This window comes from Taudactylus pleione, unplaced genomic scaffold (genome assembly GCF_031769625.1).
Source record: "Taudactylus pleione unplaced genomic scaffold, aTauple2 ptg000541l, whole genome shotgun sequence".
NCBI classification, from domain to species: Eukaryota; Metazoa; Chordata; class Amphibia; order Anura; family Myobatrachidae; genus Taudactylus; species Taudactylus pleione.
In genome coordinates, this window is record NW_028284943.1 from 164,772 (window position 1) to 187,139 (window position 22,368).

A 22,368-nucleotide genomic window follows, 5' to 3' on the forward strand; every position below is an offset into this window, starting at 1 on the left:
CAAATCACAGAGGTTATGAGAGCTTTTTATGCTACACTTTACTAGAATAGTACTACCCCAATAGATTCTACAGATAGTGAATCAACCTGTTGGGATACTCTTTAATTTCCACAGATTTCTAAAGACTTAGCTGATACTACAGTAGAACCTATTACACTGGGGGAGGTCACTGGGGTTGTGCAGCAGCTGAAGCCCTCTAAAGCCCCTGGTCCAGATGATCTATCAACCGAATTCTATAAAATTCTATTACCTCAGATTGGAGACAATTTGGTATCTTTTTATAACCATATTATTACTACTAATTCTGTTCCTTGTTACTTTAATTCCGCAATTATTAAAGTTCATATTATTACTACTAATTCTGTTCCTTGTTACTTTAATTCCGCAATTATTAAAGTTCTTCCCAAACCTAATAAAGATTTATCACTTCCAGGTTCTTATAGACCGATATATAATTTCGACTATAAGAATCTAACGAAAATTTTTGCTGAACGATTAAAGAATATACTTCCACAAATCATACATACAGATCAATCTGGATTTATATCAGGACGACATTCTGTGGTAAATGTCAGGAGGGTTTTGACGACTGTGCAACATCTCAGTTCTTCCCAGTGCCCCAACTCCTAGCATGATAGTATCCTTTGATGCAGAAAAGGCATTTGACCTGGTAATCTGAAAACACCTTTATTTATCTTTGAGTAAATTTGGTTTCCCTGCATCTTTCATCAATATCTTGAAAACATTATACACGAAATCACTTTCACAAGTATCTTGTAATGGATATATTTCTTCACCATTTGAGATTCACAGAGGAACAAGACAAGGCTGTCCCCTCTCTCCACTCCTTTTCACTGTAGCGATTGAACCGTTAGCTATAGCCTTAAGAGCATCGTCACTAGTAGAAGGAATCTCGATTGGTAGGGTCACTCTGAAAGTCGCGCTTTTTGTGGATGATATGCTGCTTTTCATTACTAATCCCCATACTTAATTTCAAGAAGTGATGGATATAATACAATCTTTTTGGCATGTCTCAGGTTGCAAGGTGAATTTGGACAAATCCGAAGTAATGCCAATTAGCGGATCAAAAACATATTTTGAATCTTTGTTAATCTCGAAATCTTTTAGTGGGGTTTCACCTACCCTTAAATATTTAGGAGTTAATATTACATCAGACTTACAAAATCTTTATACTGCTAACTATACTCCAATGATAAATAAAATTAAGTCTTTATTAGATATTTGGAAATCCTTTCCCTTATCTTTATTGGGCAGATTAGCGGTAATAAAGTCTATAATTTTTCCAAAAATATTTTATTTTATGCAAATGTTACCGATTGGTCTTACCCAAAACTTTCTTATATTTTATATGGTAGGGTAAAGGTCCAAGAATAGCGATGGCAAGAATGGTAACAACTAGGACTAAGGGAGGATTTGGTCTTCCAGATCTTAAAAGCTATTCTCTATCGATATTTTTCCAATATATCAATGATTGGTTGTTAGAAAGAGGTAATTACACAGATAAACAAATTGATGTAGAATTATTTTCACCTTATTTTCCTGGAGCATTACTACATTCTAGACCTAAAGATATACCTTCCCATATAATAAATAATATACTCTTCAAAGACACTTATTATTCCTGGGTTTCTATTAACAAGAGACTACGAAGTCAGTGTCAACATTCCTTTTATATTCCTCTATGGGGTAACCCAGCTTTCCTTCGTTCATTGTCTAATTGTAATTACCTTCAATGGAAGGAAAAAGGCCTTTCCAACATTTCTAAAGTTTTTGACCCTGGTGGTTCTTTATTGTCTTTTACAGAATTACAACAGAAATGTAATTTACCAAAACAAAATTTTTATATGTATTTACAAACCAGACATTATATCAGGTCTCTCACTTTGATAGTAGAAGATAATAGTGAATCTACTCCCCTTCACTCGATATTAAAATTATGTAAGGTTCCATTTAAAATAAAAATGTTATATACACAATTGGTTGATGATCTTTCTGCTGTCCAGTCTTTGAACCTTCTCTAGTATACATTTTGTGAACACTATTTTGGAAAACCAATAAAAATGTATATGAAAAAAATAAAAAAAAACTATAATGTGTCCAAGGCACACAGTAAACAACACTCAGAGAGGGCTGTTGCAGCAATCCAATAGAACATGTTGTGGATATATAAATAAGCATATGGTACAGTACCTTAGCTTATCCTAAGTCCCATCAGCAGCTGCTTTATGCCCAGCAACTTTACAGGCCTCTTCCTCTATCCTGCTCAGCCACCAGCAGCTTGTAGAATCCCAGCCATATAGACAGGGCCAGCCCTAGCCCAAATTTTTTGTTAAGCAAATATATTTTTTGGTGCCCCCAGGCATATTATTGCGCATGCCCAAACAAATTAAGGGGCCGTGGTCTCATGGAAAAAGCCATAATCATTACACATACCCCTTTCTCGTCACTCTGGGAACAGTCCTTTCCATTCCATATGCACCTTAATGCAGTCCCTCCAGTAGTGCCCGTTATACAGTACCCCCAGTATGCAATGCCCCCAGTAGTGGTCACCCTTATGCAGGCCCCCAGTAGTTATCCCCCTGATACTGTGCCCCCAGTAGTTGTAACCCCCCTGGGCAGTAACCCAGGAGTGGTCCCCCTTATGCAGTCTCCCGGTAGTGCCCCTTATATAGTGCCCCCAGCAGTAGTCCCTCCCTATGCAGTGCCCCCAGTAGTGGTCCCCCCTATGCAGTACCCCTTATACAGCGCCCCCTGTAGTGGTCCTCCCTATTCAGTGCCCCCAGTAGTGGTCCCCCCTATGCAGTGCCCCTTGTGCCCCAGGAGAGGCCTCCAGTAGTGCCCCCAGTAGTGATCCCCCTATGCAGTGCCCCTTATACAGTGCCCCCAGTAGTAAGCCCCTTATATAGTGCCGCCAGTAGTAGTGCCCCCTATGCAGTGCCCCCAGTAGTGGTACACCCTATGCAGTGCCCCCAGTGGTAGTCCCCCCCATGCAGTGCCCCTTAAATAATAGCCCCAGTTGTAGTCCCTCCTATGCAGTACCCTTAGTATTGCCCTTTATATAGAGCCCCCAGTAGTGGTCCCACGATGCAGTCCCCCCCTATGCCGAACTAGCTGCTCCCTGTTACTAGAGATACAGCTGGTCCTCTAGCGTCCGGCAGCAGAACATGGCAAATGAAGACCTCTCAAATTTCAATGTGCCACGATTGTCTCCTATAAGGCGGTGGCCATTTTGGGAGAGACAATTTCAATAGCACTGTATCCATGTAGACAGACAGACCGGCCCATGCAGCCATCGGCCCTTCTGGCATTTGCCAGAAGTGCCCAATGGTCAGTCCGGCCCTGGCATACTGTCATCAGTTGTGAGAGAGATTGAGGTAATGGCGTATCTATAATGGGAGCAGGGTGTGCGATGCACATAGGAGCCACTAGCCACACTCCTGTGAACCAAGAATAGACTTCATAGACTTCCCTGTGTGCACACGCACAAGGCCTCCCCCTCCAAGCCTGTGGATAGGTAAATATTAAAGCAGTTACAGCAATTCCATCACAAAATGAATACTTAACACTTTTTCACACTATACCCATTGCTATACACAAGTCACAGTGACATCACACACCAGGTACCCACTGACCATGATACAAAGGTCACACAGACATCACCCACTTTGTACACCCTGATCACTATACACAAGTCACACTGATATCACAAAATTACAGCAGCTGTAGGTAGTGCTGCGCATGCGCTGGTTTTACGGATGTAACAGCACATGCACAGCACGGATTACAGCTGCGGTAAGTTAGAGCAGGCAGGGAAAACTATCTATTTCCCGAAAAGCTGCCATTGCAAAAATAATAGCTTTTCGGAATAGTTATGGAGAGGAGGAATGATGAATTCCTCCAGTAATTAGGTAGAACTCCATGCGAGTTCTACCTAATTACCTCCAGAGAATTTTAAGTTATGATGAATAGGCCCCTAAGGAGGATATTTAATAAACATAATTATCTAATTTTTACAACATAAAAGCTGGAAAATGTGATATTTATGTTTTCTCCATATTTAAGTGCAGTAAAAATGATGGAGAAATGTTTTCTATAACTTTTCACAGTTTACTGAAATTACAGTTTCTGCCATTGTCACCAATGGGACTTTTCTCCAGATCATATTTATATAACGGTGTTTGGAGATAAATATCTAATTTTTTTAAACAAACTTATCACCATCTCAAGATGGTGATAAGTAGCATTTCCCCTTCATACCTGACCTTTCAGCACTACATTCCCATACACATATAACAAGCCTGGTACAGAGGTGGATGCAGCAACGTTTTCGGACACAAGAGGCCAATGTTTTACATCTGCATGTGTATCTGAGGGGCCTATTCATCATGCGATAAATGACCCGGTAAACATACGGAAATGTTAGTTTCCACATATTTAAGTTAACGGGCCATTCATCATTAGGGGTCCGATAGGACCCCCCCGGTATTCAACGAACTCCGTAAACTGAATGTTTTCGTCGTTTGCTTCCAAGAACAAGCACCATCTTCAGACGGCAGTTGTTCTCAGATCCCCGCTTCTTCCTATGGGAAGGAGTTCCGGAGATGCAAATCCCTCTGCCGCCTCCTCACTACCTCCCTGGCTGCTTTGCGTATGCGTGACCCGAGGTAGCCGGGATGACAGAGAGCAGGTAAGTAACGCAGCTAGAGAAGTAGCTGCAATACTAACCACAGGGACAACTGCTTTTCGGAGCAGTTGTCCCCTCACCGGAGCAACGATGAATTGCTCCAGTGTCACGTTTCCCCCGCTGCAAGTTGGATACCTAAGGATCCCTTGCAGCAAGTTCAAAAGTTTATCATTGGAGACCATACGGCCTTCGATGATGAATAGGCCCCTCAGAGTGGGTGCAGCGTCGATGTTGAACCAAAGGGGCACACACACATATTATATATATATATATATATATATACACACCAGATCGGCGGCACTCCGGTATAAATAAAGCAAATATTTGCTTTATTTATACCGGAGTGCCGCTGATCTGGTGTGTATATGTGGAGGACTTTTGTTTTCTTACGGAGGGCACCCGGGACTTTTTGATTGCTGTATGGGAGTGCCATCCATTTGGACGCTATACATATATATATATATAGATATACATATATTATAATATATACATGTACACACATCAGACATACTTATATATAAAAGTGGCACAGTATAGAGAGAGAGATAGAGGGGAGGACATAGTGTAGATATATATATATATGTGTGTGTGTGTATAAAATATATATATATATATATATATATATATATACAATTCAAAGTATACCTTGGTTTCTTTTCAGTAGACTTCGAGGTATATTCTTTACTAAGCGCTGGTTTCGGGTTTTCTGACGGTTTTGCAATCTGCGGTTTTACTAAAGCCCAAACCGATGAAAACCACACTTTAGAATAGAATAGAACATCATCTCACAATCAATGTTTTTAACATTACAATTATGGAACCTCCTATTTACTAAGTATTGGCTTTAGAAACTGATGAAAAATATATTATTGAAAAATTTATTTTATTAAGAGAGCAATATCATTTATTACCTATATGAAAGGGGCAATATTAAATAATTATTAATTTGTGCTAAAAATGATTTTAACAATGAAGGAAGCATTATATATTTTATGATGTGGGTAGTGAGTAACATTTATAAAGTCATAATATACAAATACTTACCCCATAATTAAAATAAAATGTTCAACACCAATTAATCACTGCTCTGGGACCAGCCACCTAAACCTCAGGACTCCCCACTGGTGATTAGTGCCAGTGGGGAGAAGCTAAATTAGTGGGGGGGTCACTTTGCAGTATTAACATAGCAATGGGTATGACGATTCCCGTCAGCGGCAGCCCGACAGGAGCAGAGTTAGAAGCAGCGGAAGCCCGACAGCGCTGGAAATCCCGATCGTGGATAGGTAAGTATGTACTAACCTAACCTAACCCCCCTAACCCTAACCCTCCTTAGGGGTGCCTAACCCTAACTTCCCCCCCAAGTGCCTAACCCTAATCCCCCTCTAAGTGCCTAACCCTAACCACCCCCTTCCCCGCTGCCTAAACCGGGTGCCTAACCCTAAGTCCCCCCCGCGGATGCCTAACCCTAACCCTCCCTCCCCCTAGCCTAATCCTAACCCTCCCGGGGGGGTGCCTAACCCTAAGTCCCCCCCGGGAGCCCTAAACCTAACCCTCCACCCCCGCGGCTGTCCGCTCGCGGCGCCCCAGCGTCGGGGAAATGCGGGCGTCTACATCTAGACGCCCGGCATTTCACCCATGCCGGGATAAGACAGTCGGGAAGCCGGCTGCCGGTATTTAGGCAGTCTGCTTCCCTTAAAATATATGCGGGTGACAAGCCCCACTTGCGAAGGGGTTAAACAATAGAAATATTCTAACAAAATTTTAAGTTTTTTTTTTTTTTTTTTTTTTAGCCTTTATAATGGTGAATATAATTACAACCTCAAAGTTAAATTGATAAATAAAATGATTTGGAAACTTCCTAATTAACATTTTATTTGACATTGAATGGTTTTGTTTTAACACTGTGATCATTTCCCATATCAGTTTCAATAAAGTAAGATAAGTGTGGAGGGTTCAGAGTTAAGGTGAACCAAGTCCATGAGAGTTAATATTGAGAAAATGGAGCTCAAAGTTGCTGAATAATGTAGCCTTAACCATTAATTGTGCTCCTATCAATGCTTACCATCGATTAGTCATCAGCATACAGTATGTGTTTATACGGATCTCTACATAATTACTATTCTAAAACAATTTGTGAGTAATTGTAAGTTATTGTACTGCCTTGTTATGTAATTGCAAGAAAATAAAATTGTTTAATAAGCAATTTTCAAGGTCACAATGAATTCACACAATTATATTTTTGTAATAAAATTTATTATGTAAATTAATTAATTATACAAGTCATCACAATACCATTTACCACTGTTCATTTTCAGCACCTAAAGAAGATGTCACACTCTGAAACCTAATGCATCCTTATTTTCCTGAATAAACCACGCTCAATGGGAAATTCTTCTTAACACAACACAACATGTGTGCAGGCTGTGAAATCTTACTTTTGAAAATATATGTGAACCCAGGAGGCATTTAGTCCCACACTATCAATGGTAAATTACATGATGTCTGTCTATGTACAGCCGTCCGCATGGACTCTGCTGAAAACGGCCATCCAAAAATGTATGCCGCCAAGGAGGAGACAGACACTAGAGGTCCTACTGGACCTCTAGTGTCTGTTAGGCCAGTGCAAGTGCTGGAAGAAGATGCTGAAAGCTGCATCTTCTCCTGTGAAACCCCCTGGCAACGAGCATAAACCCCATGGCAACGAGCATGTAACCCCTGGCAACAAGCATAAACCCCATAGCAATGAGCATGAATCCCCCTGGCAATGAGCATGAAACCCCCTGGCAATGAGCATGAAACCCCCTGGCAATGAGCATGAAACCCCCTAGCAACGAGCATGGAACCCCCTGGCAACAAGCATAAAACCCCTGACAACGAGCATGGAACCCCCTGGCAACGAGCATGGAACCCCCTGGCAACGAGCATGAAACCCCCTGGCAACGAGCATAAAACCCCTGGCAACGAGCATGAAACCCCCTGGCAACGAGCATGAAACCCCCTGGCAATGAGCATAAAACCCCTGACAATGAGCAGGTAATTTTAAAGTAATTAGAAGCCTTACTGTTGGGCATAAAATGGTGTCGGGCAAATATGTAAGTGGCACTTTGGTAATAGGCATTACAATGTGTGGCATAATGTGTAATGGGCTTTATGGTGTGTGGAATAATGTAAGTCACTATACCAGGGACGTTTGACTAGTGTACTGCCTTATGGAGGATCAAGGACAAAACCCAAGTACAGGAAGGAAGGGGGCGCAAAATCACTACCTTGCAGTGGGTGACAGATATCCTAGTTTCGGCCCTGATGTACAGTAGTTATAAGGTGTGCACAGTGTTTGAATGATATATACCTATGATGATGTACCATATGAACTTAAAAACAATGGTCAGTATATTACTAAAACAATTTTAAATATTTTAGCAGAATAAGACACTGATGTGAAACCTGTTATTTGTAAGAGGTGCCTGGAAGTCTATCCAAAGCTTTAGTTTAGGAAGAAAGATGCTTGATATTCCTAAACTTGCTTTTAATACCACTTAATGCAGACATTTTTCTCTTGTTGCATGTAGCAGTACAATGAGTCCTTAAATATAGTTATCCATGCTCTGTGTGCTCTTATCCTATAGACTCATTATAAGTCGATTCATTCACTCAGCAGTACTCAGAAAAGTCATCTTCAACATAATTTGAAGGAAACCATCCGATCTGTAAAGATAAAGTCAACATATTAACAACTTCCCTATACATGCAATAAAACATTTTATGCTAGTGAGCAAGATAGCCAAGGGCAGGGCCACTTTTGAGGGGGTAAGGATAAGGGGGGGGGGGAGGAGGGAGGGGCGGATTACACAGACTGGCTAGGGGAATCACTGTGACATTTATACTCTGCCCCTTGAATTTCATTTTTTGTGACTTTGTTTTTGCTCTTGTATATGGCAACTCCCAGTCATTGATAGGAAGCGAGAAGCGTAGAACCGGGAGGTCGATATCTAGTGTGCTGCATGCACTATCTTGCTCTCACCTCCCAATCCCATTAAGGAGATCAGAAGAAAGTACACACTGAGCTACAAGTATACAAGAAGTACACACTGATCCAATTATTGCTCTGTTGGATTGGAGCGTTGATCAGATTGGCACAATTTATCGGACAGTGTGTACCCAGCATAAGGGCCCCTGTCGGTTTAATTTGCAACGAGTACCAGTACTGCTGAGACATCGTTGGAGGGGGGTTTAGGCACATGGGGCCGTTGCTACACCCCAGTGTACATTTCCATAGAGTGCACCGCTGTAAAGTGGGGGTGTGACCATTGCATAATGGGGATGCATGATCTCGCCACCCCTGCACTCCCAAGCCCCTACAAAAGCCTGGACCAAGGTACTTTGTACCCACACCCATCCCTCTGGGCTCCCCTGCTGAGCCCCACATTTTCACATGGACATGGAGATAGGGCCTTTTTTTCAGTAGAAGCTATTGTGGTGCTACTCATAATTGATGGATAGTAATCTTGATTTAGAGATGAAATATGTACAGTGAGAGAGCTTTCAGGTATGTGAGCTTAAACTAGTCTGGCTTGGCACAGATGAATATAATAGGCTCTACAGATATGGTGCACAATAAGTTGCTAGCAGAGAAGATACAGGGAGACGTGGGACACTGATATGTAAATACTAAAGTAGTATTCCTATCACTGTATTTGTTCTGAATTGTGGTGCGTCTCACTGTGGCTGGAGCCCATCTAGTTCCCATCGACAGAGTTGCAGTCAGACCTGACATTTGGAGGTTAGAACAGTCGGGCAGTAAATGAGACTAATGAGCTTCTCATTGATTCACTGTCAGACTGTCCCTTTACTACTGTGGAGTGGAGGTTAGAAATATGCAAATCTATAAATATGGAACATTTTACAATAACGGTGATGCAGGGAAGGTGTTATTAAAGAGGTGAGTGATGGGAATGAGTTACTATAAAGGTAATGGGGGGAACCTGTTACAAGGAGTTAGGGGGGATGTGTTATTACAGAGCTGATAGGGGGAGCATGTTACAGAGAATGGTAGACGGAGCAGAAAGTTTCATTACAAAACTAAGGGGGCATAAAATGTCATTAAAGAGGTAAGAGGACATAATATGTAGTGACAGAGGTAAGGGGCAGAATGTGTTACTACAGAGGTAAGGGGGCAGAATGTGTTACTACAGAGGTGAGAACAGTAACATGTTACTAAAGAGGTGAGAACAGTAATGTGTTACTACAGATGTAAAAGCAGTAATGTGTTACTACAGAGGTGAGAGTGGTAATGTGTTACTACAGAGGTGAGAGTGGTAATATGTTACTATAGAGGTGAGAGTGGTAATGTGTTACTACAGAGGTAAGGGGAAGAATTTTTTGCTACAGAGGTGAGAGCGGTAATGTGTTACTACAGAGATGAGAGCAGTAATGTGTTACTACAAAGGTGAGATCGGTAATGTGTTGCTACAGACGTAAGGGGCACAATGTGTTACTACAGAGGTGAGAGCCGTAATGTTTTAATACAGAGGTGAGAGTGGTAATGTTTTACTGCTGAGGTGAGAGCGGGAATGTGTTACTACAGAGGTGAGAGCGGTAATGTGTTACTACAGAGGTGAGAGTGGTAATGTGTTACTACAGAGGTGGGAGCGGTAATGTTTTAATACAGAGCTGAGAGCGGTAATGTGTTACTACAGAGGTGAGATCGGTAATGTGTTACTACAGAGGTAAGGGGCAGAATGTGTTACTACAGAGGTGAGAGTGGTAATGTGTTACTACAGAGGTGAGAGTGGTAATGTGTTACTACAGAGGTGAGAGCCCTATTGTTTTAATACAGAGGTGAGAGTGGTAATGTGTTACTGCAGAGGTGATAGCGAGAATGTGTTACTACAGAGGTGAGAGCCCTATTGTTTTAATACAGAGGTGAGAGTGGTAATGTGTTACTACAGAGGTGGGAGCGGTAATGTTTTAATACAGAGCTGAGAGCGGTAATGTGTTACTACAGAGGTGAGATCGGTAATGTGTTACTACAGAGGTAAGGGGCAGAATGTGTTACTACAGAGGTGAGAGTGGTAATGTGTTACTACAGAGGTGAGAGTGGTAATGTGTTACTACAGAGGTGAGAGCCCTATTGTTTTAATACAGAGGTGAGAGTGGTAATGTTTTACTGCAGAGGTGATAGCGAGAATGTGTTACTACAGAGGTGAGAGGTAATGTGTTACTACAGAGGTGAGAGTGGTAATGTGTTACTACAGAGGTAAGGGGCAGAATGTTTTACTACAGCGGTGAGAGCGGTAATGTGTTACTACAGAGGTGAGAGGGGTAATGTGTTACTATAGAGGTGAGAGTGGTAATGTGTTACTACAGAGGTGAGAGCCGTAATGTTTTAATACAGAGGTGAGGTGGTAATGTTTTACTGCAGAGGTGATAGCGGGAATGTGTTACTACAGAGGTGAGAGTGGTAATGTGTTACTACAGAGGTGAGAGCGGTAATGTGTTACCACAAAGGTGAGAGCGGTAATGTTTTAATACAGAACTGAGAGCGGTAATGTGTTACTACAGAGGTGATATCGGTAATGTGTTACTACAGAGGTGAGAACGGTAATGTGTTAAAACAGAATGAAGAGAGGCCATACATGTTAAGGACAGGGATAATTTCCTTTGTGAGACAGCCACACTCATTACATGGTATGATCACCCCTGTCTGATGGTGCACTGGCACTTTGCACTGGTACACATAATATAGTACCCATGGGAGCTTTTTAGCAATGCTGAGAGGCATGGCATAACTGCAAAGAGGTTCCTCTTTTCCTATGAAGAAATGTGAACATACAATAATATAAAAAAAAAGAAAGAAATACATTTTTCAATCATCTTATGAATGGCCACATTCTATTTTTTACCCTTGAACTTGCCACTTGTTAACGTCTCATTGTATACTCTTCCAGTGCCACTTCCATCCTTTTGGTTGAGCACTACTTTCCCTTTGCGTGTCTCCCCCTTACCTTGCCATAAACTTCTCCTTTCCACCACCCCTGGTGTCCTTTCTTGCTCAGGATTCGGATAATGTCTCCTTCCTTCAAGCTCAATTCAGTTCTGTCTCTAGCACAGAAATCATAACGTGCTCGGGCTGAACCAAAATACTTCACCCTTTTGTCTGTCAGAGTCGATTATAGAAATTTTATTTAATGTTTAAATCAACACATAGAAGGCACAGCTACTGTATACTATAAACCTATTCTAACTACATAAACAAATGTTAATTATCATGGTAGCTTGGAAAAGTTGAAAAGTTGTGCAAAACCCCAATTTTGGACTAAAAATGTGGGGACTTGGGGCCTCATTCAGCATGGATCATAATTGCGATCGCAGCTGCGTAATTGCACGCAATGTAGATGCGAAAATATGCTAATGTCTGCCACCGTCCAGCCAGCCTTTTGCTGCTTTCTCACCTCGCACTACTGCATATACATCGGTACCACTGGAGCACATCGGCCCGTCATGCACATTTACACTAGGTCTGACCAGTCTCAAAAACTGCAAGTCTCGTCGCACGCAGTAAGTACTCAAGCTGTGTATGTAATCGCAGTGGCTAATTTATGCACTCCCATGCAACAGCGTTTAAACGGACAGGCACGCCTGCGTTTCTCCGACCACTCCCCCGTCACCACCCCCAAATGCTCACGGCCTGTCACTCATTCTTCCTGTGTTCGGCCATAATCGCAGTGTGATCACGGCGCACGGGCAATGCGGTGCATATGCATGCACAGTACACAACAATTGTCCGATCTGCGTACACGGTTGCAATTGCGATCCGTGCTGAGTCAGGCCCTTGGTTCAAAACTCTTTGGACATCCCCCTAAAGACAAATTAGGCAAAGTGTTGGAAAATGGGACATTGCAGGTTGCTGTACCAGGTGTATTTTTTTACATTTTTAAAAGTGCACCATTATGACACAAAAACATACTTTTACCCATTTTATTGTACCCCTAATTTAACTGCAGCATTTATTTTGTCCAAAAAAATAGATTTCTATAATATTTCCATTATTACACAAAAATGCATATAACAGCCATTTAACACAATTTAAGAACCCAAAATACTTTTATTAGATCCACTAATACACTTCTAAAGTGATTTCCTATGTTAGTTAGCCTTTTTACAGACAGAAAATCTTCTGTACTTTTCGCAGGTTACACCACTGTTTTCGGGCGAATGTCATATCGCATCTTTTGTAATAGGATAGTGCGGAAAACAGGAGCGCGCATAGACAAAAGACGCAAACATTTTGCACCAAAAGCCCCGAAGTGTGAGAAAAGTTCACCAACGTTAACTTTTTGCTTTATTGCGTCTAATTGGATTTGGCAAATAAGGGCCTGATTCAGAAATGGCTGGTAATGCATACGCAACTGCATACTCTCTAAATATGCTAAGTAAGCCCGAAGGATAACATGTAAACGTGAGGGACATTAAACCACAAATGTTTTGAGTGTTGCCAGTTTAATAACGTGTTGGATATTGCCCCTTTAAGTTTATCTGGTCTTATGCAGCCAATGAATGTTTCATGGGGAGTGGTCTAAGAGTATATAATGGAGTGATGTATGTAAAGCTGTCTCTTTGTTCTAGCTTTTTTCCAGGACAGGGAAGTGCATTTTTGTCAGTTGTCATTTTCCTTAATAAAACTCTCTTAGTGCTTTCCTTCTCCTTCTCCCCTCTGTTCTTTATTGTTTTTAGTTATTCTTTTCATTTACTTACTTCCTGTCATTGCTTTTACCTTTCCTTTCTGTCCTCAATCATTGTCCTATCACTGGTTTCTTGTTCTGCTGGGGGTGGGGTGGCTATATCCTGCCTAGTAATCAGCCTCCCCAGACCCTGGCCCCTGACTCCACAGTGCCCCCATGTTATTAGGGGCTGCAGGGCCGTTTCCCCTATTGATAGTTCTATCCCCCCTCAGGCTGCTGTTGCAGCAGCTTTGTGGAAGGGTTGCCAGTGTGTGGGAGGGGTGCTCCCCCTCAGTCCTTAATGCCCTTGGTCAATGTCATCTTTGTGGCTGCAGTGGCCAGCACCATAGGCAAACTCAGGAGAGACTTATGGTTGCCTTGTCTTAAACCCCCTCCCCCACCCTCACCATGATGACCACAATAGAAATAGCATATAATACTAATGTTGCATTTTTTTTTAGGCTCCCCTTAAGGTGCGTACACACTAGGCGATCAGGAAAGACAGTACGATTACGACATCGTAATCGTACCGTCGTTCCTGATCCCCTGTAGTGTCTTCACTGAACGATCAGTCGTTCAGTGCAGGCACTGTCCATCATTCCTGAACATGCCAATCGGTCGTTATCGGCAGATTGTGCTGCATGTTCAGGCGATGGACAATGTCGGAAACGACCAGCGGGAGTGCGCATCGCTGGTCGTTTCCTACATAAAAGTGCACGATTTGTGCACGATTACTGAGCGACTGCATGATTACGATGTTGTAATCGTGCAGTCGCTCAGTAATATCGCCCAGTGTGTACCCACCATTAGTGTCACAGTGAAATAACTAGCACTACAGTCCCTGTTGATCTTTTAAAATGTGTCAGCCAGTAGTAAAAAATTGAAAAGCCAATAATGAATATAGTTGTGCACCAACTAGGAGATCTGGAAAACATGCACTGTTCGGGGTGCACTGATATAGACCATCTATAGAATCAATTATTAATACTGGATAATACACCATCCAGTACATAAGGGGACCAATCTGTACATCTATGTCCATGGCAGTGCACGGTTTCATTTTCTACTCTCCCCCAGATTCCCCAACTTGCTCAAATGATCTGTAATGGAGCACACATATGAAATAAAAAGATTCAGCTCAGAGAGGATGGCTCTACTTCTACATATAATTGCTTACTGTGTTTGCTGGTCCAGTATAGGCCGGAATTACTTCATTCCGTACATTCGTATGATGTCTGTTATAGCTGGTTTTTAAGTGCTGATTATGCTCTGTTAATGGTAACATGTTGAAATTAAGCATTTGGGAACCCCTCTGTAGAAATTCCGCATTTGCCACTTAGCACTGTCCCCTTTACAAGCAAGGGCTGTTAGGATTGCCCAAGCGAGAGGCACAGGCAGGCCCCTCCTATATATTGCAGAGGTCGCGTGTGTGTCCAGTAGCGGTGGGCTCTCCACTACTGCAGTACGCAGTTACGCCAGCAGTTATTTAGTCTCTCATGCATGTAGCTAGGCAGTCCTGGCTCCGCCGATCCAGGGTGCTGCCTGGTCGGCTGCCCAACACTGAGTCAGTTATTACCAGAGGTGGGACCATGGCGCCCGGAGAAAGTGTATGTCTTAGCGCAGTCCCCCGCACACACACACACACTCCCTGTACTGAACTGAGCTAGCAGGGTATGGCAAGCCTGCGGGGGAATACTGGAGTGAAGAGTAAAAACAGCAAACAGTGGCAGTTTTTCTGCTGGGCATTGACGTCCCATTGGTGTAATTGAGCGCTTTAGTGATGCACTGTCTGACATTAATGGGTAGCTGCTTTGACACTGCCTTATTTAAGTATAGCACCTAGGATCTAACTGTGATCCCTTTGAATCATTGATATCAGTTGATAGAGGAGGTTGTATTATTTATTCTGGGCATTTAACTTACATTGGCAGAATACATGTGCTACAGTGAAATTCCACAGAGTGCACAGCTTATTACTGCAATTAATGCGCCAAGCAGCTTTCGCTGTAGTGGGAACACCTATGGGAAGCTCCATTCTCAGCTATGCTCCTACTTCGCAAATATACATTGCACCTATATTAATGTGAGTACTACTATGCATGTTCTGTCTACCACCATTATTATTAATCCAGTTCCTCTAATAAATAAATAATAAATGACAATAAATAAATATCCGTAACTTCCTTAGGTTATAGTGCAAAATAACAACAACAAAAATAAAGTAAATAATAATAAAAAAATAAATAAAACAAAATTAAATAAATAACAGCCGGCTGTTATACTATGTAGCGCCCCTAGAATTCCGGAACTCTGTATGGCGCCCTATGTCCATTTAATTCTCCACTGAAACCACCGTCGCTACGCCCCTGTTTTTTGTTACACTGTCTCCCGTGGCTGTAGCGCCCACTATCCCCTCTTACTCAACTACTGCTATTGCCTCCCTCCATACGCGGTCATCTTGGGCCAGGGTTTTTGACCCCTTTGCTAGCATCCCAGTCTTCCATGCCTGGGCCATCAATTGATCAGTCAGGCTGGCCAGCGCTTGCTGCGCTGGAGGGCACGGGTGAGGAGGCCTATTGCTCCTACCTTAATTGGCAGGCAGGTTTTTCAATATATTTGTAGCGTGCTACAGTGAAACCCACCCACAGGAACTTTGGGGCATCACCCTAAAAAGGCTTGCTTCCGTGCCGAATCTGGTACCGCCCCCAGCCATCCAGCTGTCGTCGGCGGATCTCCTTAAGATGGCATCCCCTATACGCCTCGGTCATATGTAGCACTGGCTACAGCTATATCCCCATAGGGAGGTGGCTCAGTACTCCTGGAGTAACACTCAGCTCCAATTTTACTGACGCTGCTGTCGTGACTGTATTTTTGAGCCTACCTCAATGGTTCATGGTGCGCTTTACCTTGGCCGTTGACGTGGGGTTCACTGAGAACATGCTGTTGCTTGAGCTGTTCCCCATTGTGGTTGCTTGAGCTGTTCCCCATTGTGGTTGAACGACACTTGGAGTTACTTTATGTTAATAATTAGGCTTAGTGGGTGCGCTCTCATTAAAGTGGAGTAAGGTGATAGCCAATTGTCCTGCACAGGAAATGGCTATACCACCTGGACCGGTGGTTGAAGGTAAAAGAGTTGATCACCAATGCTCGGCTTGTGTGTGTGTTTAGAGACGGTGGGGTATGGAAGGTGCGCTCGCCCTGTGGGTGCAATGATGATGGGGGAGTGTTGGACTGTGTATGTGGTTGCTAGTGTGTGTGGTGTGAATGAGTGGGGAGGGGTGGACCAATGGAATGACAGAGGCGGACACAAGGTGGGAGTAAATGGTTTTATTGGAGTAGTCACAGTGCTTCTCCTATATAGTCCCGGGCATCAAGGTGGGTGTGGTGGTGTGTGAGAGAGGAGGGGGGGAGAGACTGGGGAGGTGGGTCGACCCTTTCAGGGGGCTCCTTTCCGTGCAGTTCAATAGACCGGCACGTTAGCCCTGCTGGACACTATGGTCGACAGTCTTGGGAGTCTCGGTGGGCGAGGGGGGGGGAGAGCGAGAGGGGTATGGTGTGGGAGGTGGGTGTAGTACACCTGGCGGCGCATTGCGTATGAATGAAAAGTCTCAAAGTCTTATACCTACCGGTAGGTAAGGCCTATCGGTAGGCCGTAGTGGTGTTGCGTTGCTGCAGTTCCTTGTTGACTGATTGAAGCTGCTGTGGTGGTAAAGATGAGTAGCTGTTGTTCAAGAGGATCTTCTATTTTGCAGAGGTCAGCAACCGGGTGGTACTGGTGGTTGTGAATGCAGCAGTGGGGCTGAGTTGCTTGTGGGAGCTGCCACTGGTGCCGGGTCACTGGGGTGGGTCTCCCTGTGAGAGCCGGGGGTGCGGTGTGGGTCACCCTTCTGGCAGGTAGATGGACTGCCCGGGACGGGCTTGATGTGTGACGATCTGTGGTCTGTATGGTTAAGGTGGAGGCGCTTGCAGCAGCGAGTGCGGAAGCGATGCAAATGGGACGGCTGAGGCCAACCGGAGATCCCCATATGGATGAGGAGCTTCAGTGGGAGTAGGCCGTGGGTCTGGAATATGGGCGTATGGGGTCTCAAATGCGTTTCGGTATGGGTTCTGCCTTCTTCAAGGAGGTGTGTGTGTTTGTTTGAGCTGTTTGGTTGGGCGGAAAAGAACGACACTTGGAGTTACTTTATGTTAATAGTTAGGCTTAGTGGATGCGCTCTCATTAAAGTGGAGTAAGTTGACAGCCAATTGTCCTGGACGGGAAATGGCTTTACCACCTGGAAAGGTGGTTGAAGGTAAAGGAGAGTTGATCACCAATGCTTGGCTTGTGTGTGTGTTTGTTTGAGCTGCTTGGTTGTTATTGTCCTGTGCGTTCTTTTTGTGCCGTCACCATTATTAGTATTAACTTATAGTCTAAAATGTAATGACTTGTCAAAAATAAATTTGGCAAAATATTTAAACGCAAACACTGTTGTCTGTGTCTTTATACTTAGAAGTTAAGTTACGTTGTATTTAAGACGGTTGTTATATAGTAACATGATAATACACGTTAGGGAGTTTATGCAAGAGGTGGCAGATTTTGTATTGAGATGCCCACCGGAAGCCCTCGCAACTGCCCGGAACTGCGTACACAAACGCAGCATTGGGCACAGATCCTCAAAACATCAACACCTTGAGTAAGTCTAAGGTCAATGATTCCGAATGGCTTTGGGAATTGAGACGCTGGAGGTTTGTTCTGTGTGTGCGAGATCACAGACGCTGGCTAGTACATGCCCAGGAAACAGCCCTGACACGCCTGTGTTTTGGCCCGAACTCCCCCTAACCACCCACAAAATGGTCTTTTCCTGTCAATCAATAGCGAGTGAATCCTCACAGCGAGCGCAATTTATATGCAGCACTTGGCCAATACGGCTGTAACGCATGCACAGACCGCCAATAATTGCTCAACTGTATGAACATCGGAATAGCGTTCAACTCTGAATGAGGCCCTAAGTACTTGAGATTAGTATTTTTTGTTGCAACAGACTTGGTACAGATGTGTCCTCATACACTATCGCTTCATTTGCGCCAAACAGCCCCCTTAGTGCACCAGGTCCCGGACAAATTGGCCAAGTGTGCTATTCACTCAAAATGTACATCTTATCCACAGGAATAAAACAATTGGAAGCCACAAAACTACTTTTCTAGATTGCATTCTTCAATATGATTTGTACATCTGTTTGTGAATGAGTCCGAATCTGCATACGAAATTCTACGATGCAGTGACCGCAGCTTTTTTTCACTTTTTTGCTTCATCTGCGACTTATACGTGTTTAAAGCTAATTATTGTGCATTTAAAGTGAAAGCCCAGCCTCTTTAGTACACTCTGAGTTGTGTATTGCTGCATCTGTGATGCAATAAGACAACATAAAAACCTCTTGGAGCGTGTCAGTTGTGCCGGGTGTCTGTCGCCATATGGCATATTGAGGCTAGGTGTATGAGAATGCATCTGTATAAAGTAGCACATTAAGATGCATATTTTTAAAAAAGTCTCAAAGTCACTATTATCCTTGCCCCCACTGACCAGGGGTGCAGGGAAGAGTCCGAGCTTCAGCTCAGGCTTGGGGTGCTCAGGGGAGGGGGGACCCATTTATTGCGGGGTCCCCACCTCCCCTGGGATCCTCGGCCTGGGCTGACTATTTTAGGGTGTTAATGCTTTGGCCGGGGTGACCCAGTGAAAGGGTCCCCTGGCTGTGGCATTACACTCCGGCTAGTTTGAGCCTGGTGCTGGTTTTAAAAATACGGGGATCCCCATGCCATTTCTTCCCCATATTTTTAAAAACAGGACTGGCTCACAGAGCCCAGTGCTGGTTCATAAAATACGGGGGACCCCTACACATTTTGTCCCCAGTATTTTTAGAACCAGGACTGGCTCCTGAAGCACTGGGCTGGTTATGCTTTTGGGGGTTAACCCCACGTTGCTTTTTAAAAAAAAAAAAATAACCCTTTATCTTAAAAATGACAGGCAGAAACATACACGGATTATACTGATCTGTGTATGTTTCTGCATGAAATGCTGCTCAGGAGGGGGTTCTATTTGAAATTTCTATTTTTTAACCGAGTTTGCCCTTCTGCTCCACGGGAGGTTTCGGTCCTCCCTGAGCTCGCCTTAGGACACCTGCATTACGGTTTGACAGGTGTACCGCCCCAGTACATCTGCGATTATAATCCCGATTGTTGGTAAATTCCCATGTGGTATTCCTGTCTATGGAAAGTACTGCCGTGTTCAGGCAATGGTGTATTAATTTCTATTTGTATTTACGGATGCATTTAACTTCTGATTCAGCAGTGTTCACCTCTGAAAAAACACCAGTTTTTGCATTTAGTAAATTTACGTGTTTGTAAAAATGGCAAAATACTCCCGTGATTGCAATCTCAGGCAGACACGGAGCTTAGTAAATTTACTCCTAGACGTGAAGCCTAGTATTCTGGCAGATTCCTGGAGCATACTTGCCTACCTTGATGTTTTCCTCTCCAGGAGAAGCCTGAAGAGGAGGAGCAGGTGTTTGGTGATGGGGCGGGGCCGATTGATTCACATAATTATGCTCCGCACCATCATGACAAATGGCAGCGATTTGTGCATATTTAAATAGGGGTGGGGCCAAATAGTGCGAATATTATAGAATAGCATCATTAGGCCCCGCGCTCTCCTCACAGCCGATTCCAGGTAAGTTTTTCCTCATTCTGTCAACTTCTCTAGGAAGTGGGCAGGACACGGGAGGAGTGCCTACTCTCCCAGGGGTGCGGGGTCTACCAGAACCTGCGGGAGCCTCCTGCAGGTCCCGGGTGGGCAGATGTATCAAGACTACTTTCCTTTTTTATATTTTAAAAAAAAACTTTACGCATGAATTTTGGGTTCATTTATTTTTCAAGATATGTATGAAACTGTTAATACATTACATGTCGGAAATCTCTGCCACAAAAAATATGAAACTACAAAATATTGCCAAACATTGTAATTCTTATTTAGTCAAAAACTGTTATTTCTGTCATATACAGAATCAAATACAGAAAAGGATTTTTAGTTTGTAACTTTATTGCTTTACTTTTTGCCATATTTTGATGGCAAGTTAGGTCGAATTTTATGAAGGAAAGACATCTTTTCTCATCCCTCTACTGAATCTCTGTGTTGTGCCCCCTCCCCAGCTCAGGGAGGATATGTTGGTGGCACCAGAAGCCTGAATAGACTTTCTCCATCAAAACATCTGATATTATAAAAATCTCTCTACCTGTACATCTGCCTACTCTTATTTTAGCTAATCCTAACACTGTCATCACTACAGACGACCCTACCCATATTAACATCATCACTTGATATATTTCATTTATTATTTGCCATATCCAGGTGTATCCAAAAAATTTAGAAAAATATTTTTCCTAAATAACTGTATAAACTTTAAATTTGACTCTTAGTCAGTCCATTTTCATGCAGTGTATTATTGTCCCTAGTTGGTGCCATAATAATTTAGGCCCTCATTCAGAGCCGTACGCTATTTGCGGTCGTTCGTTTAAAAACAAGGGGTGGCTATTCAAATGATCCGTACGCACATTGCAGTCTGTTCACGCCTCTAAGTCTGAACGAGCGAGCAAAACATACGCTCGTTTATTTGTTAAAAACGCCCCCTGGCCGCACGCATCCTACGTCATGTCCGCTATTTATTAGATTAATCGAGTACATCGACCAGCGTATGAACTGCTCGCTATTCTTGTGGTTGGTGTTTGCTACCACAAATTTGCGTGCAGTTCGGGCTATAAAATAACCCAGTGACGTGGTCAATGACGCTGCTGTTTTAAATATACACACCCATAAAACGCCCGTTTTGACCTTTAAGCACGCCTGCGTTCGGATCTCCACTCCCCATTTTCAAGCACCTTCCCCTGTTACCACCCACATACGCCTCATTCTGTCACTCAAAATAGCCGGCACTCGCTATATAGCGTACAAAGGATTTTCGGCCGCACTGACTGGTTCGCGCATGCGTACTAAAAAGCGTACGCATGCGCAGATGTGCAAACATCGCTCGGAACGAGCGTACTGTTGTTAACGTGCGGCTCTGAATGAGGGCCTTAGTACCATGGACCTGATTCAGAGTTGTATGTTACTAGATGATTTGCATACAACTCTGATAATAGCCGATTGTCAAATGCGCAGGGTCGGTACTGCGCATGTGTTCTGATCAGTGTCTGCGAGATCGATCGCAGTGAATCCCTAAGCAGCAGCATTATTGACACAGCTTCACTGGACCAGGCTGCATGTAATCACCGGCTATCCTGAGTAACCTGAGATAATACATCTGCTCCCTAGTGTCAAAAAAGGTTGCCGGAATAGGTTTAAATAAGTCTAGCAAATTTACTGCCAAATGTGATGTCAAGTGCTTATGGGAATGAGCAGGATTCTGGCCGAGGAGGACAGGAAAGCCCAAGAGAGTGGGGAGCAGAGCAGAGAGAGCAAGGTGGACAGAGAGCAGCCGTAACTGCAAAACACCCAGTTACTAGCTGCTGCGTTCTGGTGCTGTACGACACCTATAATTTATCATTATAATTGACTTCCTTGGAATCTGATATTTCATGAGAATCACAGTAGACTCTACCTTAGTGTTTATACATGCAACCCAGCCATTTAGTTATATATACATTTTTGTTAACCTCAGCAAAATGGTGCAACCAATGCAAACAGATTTGAAAATACTGTCAAGTGAAACATTTTCAAATGATGCTTGAATGCCCAACCACATCCTTGTATATATAAAAAGGTCATGTACACTTCAAAAATACTTTATAGGTCTAAAATGGAACTGGATCATGATGATGATCCACTGTTCATCTTGAATTAGAAGTATTCTTCTATAACAACATCACAATGAACTTTCTCAAGTAACCAAGTATTGCAGAATACAAACGCCTTTA

General features: G+C 43.3%; 1 protein-coding gene across 1 annotated transcript in view; it reads right to left on the reverse strand.

Moving 5' to 3' along the window:
* Positions 1 to 6,993: 6,993 nt before the first annotated feature.
* The window catches only part of VAV1 (vav guanine nucleotide exchange factor 1), a 166,544-nt gene continuing 151,169 nt past the window's right edge, over positions 6,994 to 22,368 (reverse strand). Inside the window, exons 26-27 of the mRNA XM_088451200.1 lie at positions 11,710 to 11,861; positions 6,994 to 8,410 (exon numbers count right to left, since the gene is read on the reverse strand). Of these exons, the coding sequence (XP_088307326.1) occupies positions 8,357 to 8,410; positions 11,710 to 11,861 (206 nt within the window). The 3' untranslated portion in view covers positions 6,994 to 8,356. The remainder of the gene's footprint in view (positions 8,411 to 11,709; positions 11,862 to 22,368) is intronic.